This window comes from Aplysia californica, unplaced genomic scaffold (assembly GCF_000002075.1).
Source record: "Aplysia californica isolate F4 #8 unplaced genomic scaffold, AplCal3.0 scaffold00328, whole genome shotgun sequence".
NCBI classification, from domain to species: domain Eukaryota; kingdom Metazoa; phylum Mollusca; class Gastropoda; order Aplysiida; family Aplysiidae; genus Aplysia; species Aplysia californica.
In genome coordinates, this window is record NW_004797598.1 from 373,534 (window position 1) to 375,165 (window position 1,632).

Below are 1,632 nucleotides of genomic sequence, written 5' to 3' on the forward strand. Positions count from 1 at the left end.
AGCAAATAGGTAACAGGGAAAGATCAGGGAAACGTAGCTTTTTTTAGAGCATCCGAGCAAAGGAATGAATGGAGAACCATGATCGCCGATGTCTGTCGCAGATCTGGCACTGGATGATGATGAAAATATGAATATTTAGAGAGATTTTCTTTTGGTCAAAACAGAATGTTTTATGTTACTGTCGTATTGTATTGTAAAACGCACAGAGCCTGCGTACTTAAATCGGGGTTCAGGGCTATATAAATCCCAGTTTTTATTATAATAATCATAATAATAATAATAATAATAATAATAATTATTATTATTATTATTATTATTATTATTATTATTATTATTATTATTATTATTGTTATTATGGCTCTATTGAATGGACATTTTTGCACAGATATACATGGTGCAGTCTCAGCGATGAAGAGGTTTAAAAACTGACTCTGCTGTAAACGCACACGTATCTCTTAACCCTATCCGTACGCCCCGGGGTCATTTTGTACCCCCAGGGTTGTATTCGTCACATTTTAGAATACCTCTAGTGCAAAGGCCTCTGAAAATTTCAGTATTTCTCATAAAATCATTTTTTTGCCTTTTAAGACTGCTATGCAAAGCGTACGGATCGGATTAACGAGTAAATTTTCTCTTTGGAAAGTGGTGGTTCAGAATTGCCCACGCCGTATGGATATGATAGATAGTAAAACACGACGTACGGATAGAGTTAAGTGGTGGCACAGAGTTCCCCACGTCGTATGGATATGATAGTAAAACACGACGTACGGATATGGTTAAGTGGTGACACAGAGTTCCCCACGTCGTATGGATATGATAGTAAAACACGACGTACGGATAGGGTTAAGTGGTGGCACAGAGTTCCCCACGTAGTATTGATACGATGGTAAAACACGACATACGTAGAGAGTTAAGCAAAGGATTCAAATTATTAACACAATGTTCCACCTGTGCATGTCCAGCCTGGGTCGTAGCTCCCAAAGGCCATCATCATGTTCGCCCAGACAGCCGAGGTCTTGACGAGGTAGCAGATGGCTGTCAGCAGGACTTGGAACCTGCCACAGGTCGACAGATCGGAGACCAAATCCTCCACGTTCATCTTCCTAACGCCTTACGTCGGTCGCTTCGAGAAGCTGCTGAAGACAACGAAAGAGAATCAGATCGGCAAGATTAATAGATAGCATTTGTATAGCGAAAATCCCCGCTCAAGAGCAAGCTCTATGCGCTTTATAATCTATACTATTTTTAGTAAGGTTTTACGGGTTTTTCAACTCAAATGTGAAGTCAGCCGTGTTGTATGGATGTGAGACGTGGAACGCGCCCCAGACGTGCATTAAGAGGATCCAGGTTTTCTTGAAATAGTGTCTGAGGAAGCTACAGGGGATCAGATGGACAGACAGCTACTTACCGATGTGTTGTGTTCTCCAACCTGATACACTGTTTTCTCCATTGCTTGTTTATTAGCTTTTATCACTGCTTGACGTTTGATTCACTGAGCAACAGCTGTCAATAGTCTGAAAACACTCACTAGAGCATGCACTCACACACACACATGCTTTAAGAGCACCCTTATGCATATTCACAAGCATGACGCATACGAACACACACACACACACACACGCACACACACAC

The 1,632-nt window shown here is 41.2% G+C and overlaps 1 protein-coding gene across 1 annotated transcript in view; it reads right to left on the reverse strand.

Annotated features, from left to right (window-relative positions):
• LOC101854181 (solute carrier family 22 member 4-like) overlaps positions 1-1,099 on the reverse strand; it is a 4,840-nt gene extending 3,741 nt beyond the window's left edge. Inside the window, exon 1 of the mRNA XM_005102520.1 lies at positions 949-1,099. Within this exon, the coding sequence (XP_005102577.1) occupies positions 949-1,099 (151 nt within the window). The remainder of the gene's footprint in view (positions 1-948) is intronic.
• Between the last annotated feature and the right edge of the window lie 533 nt (positions 1,100-1,632).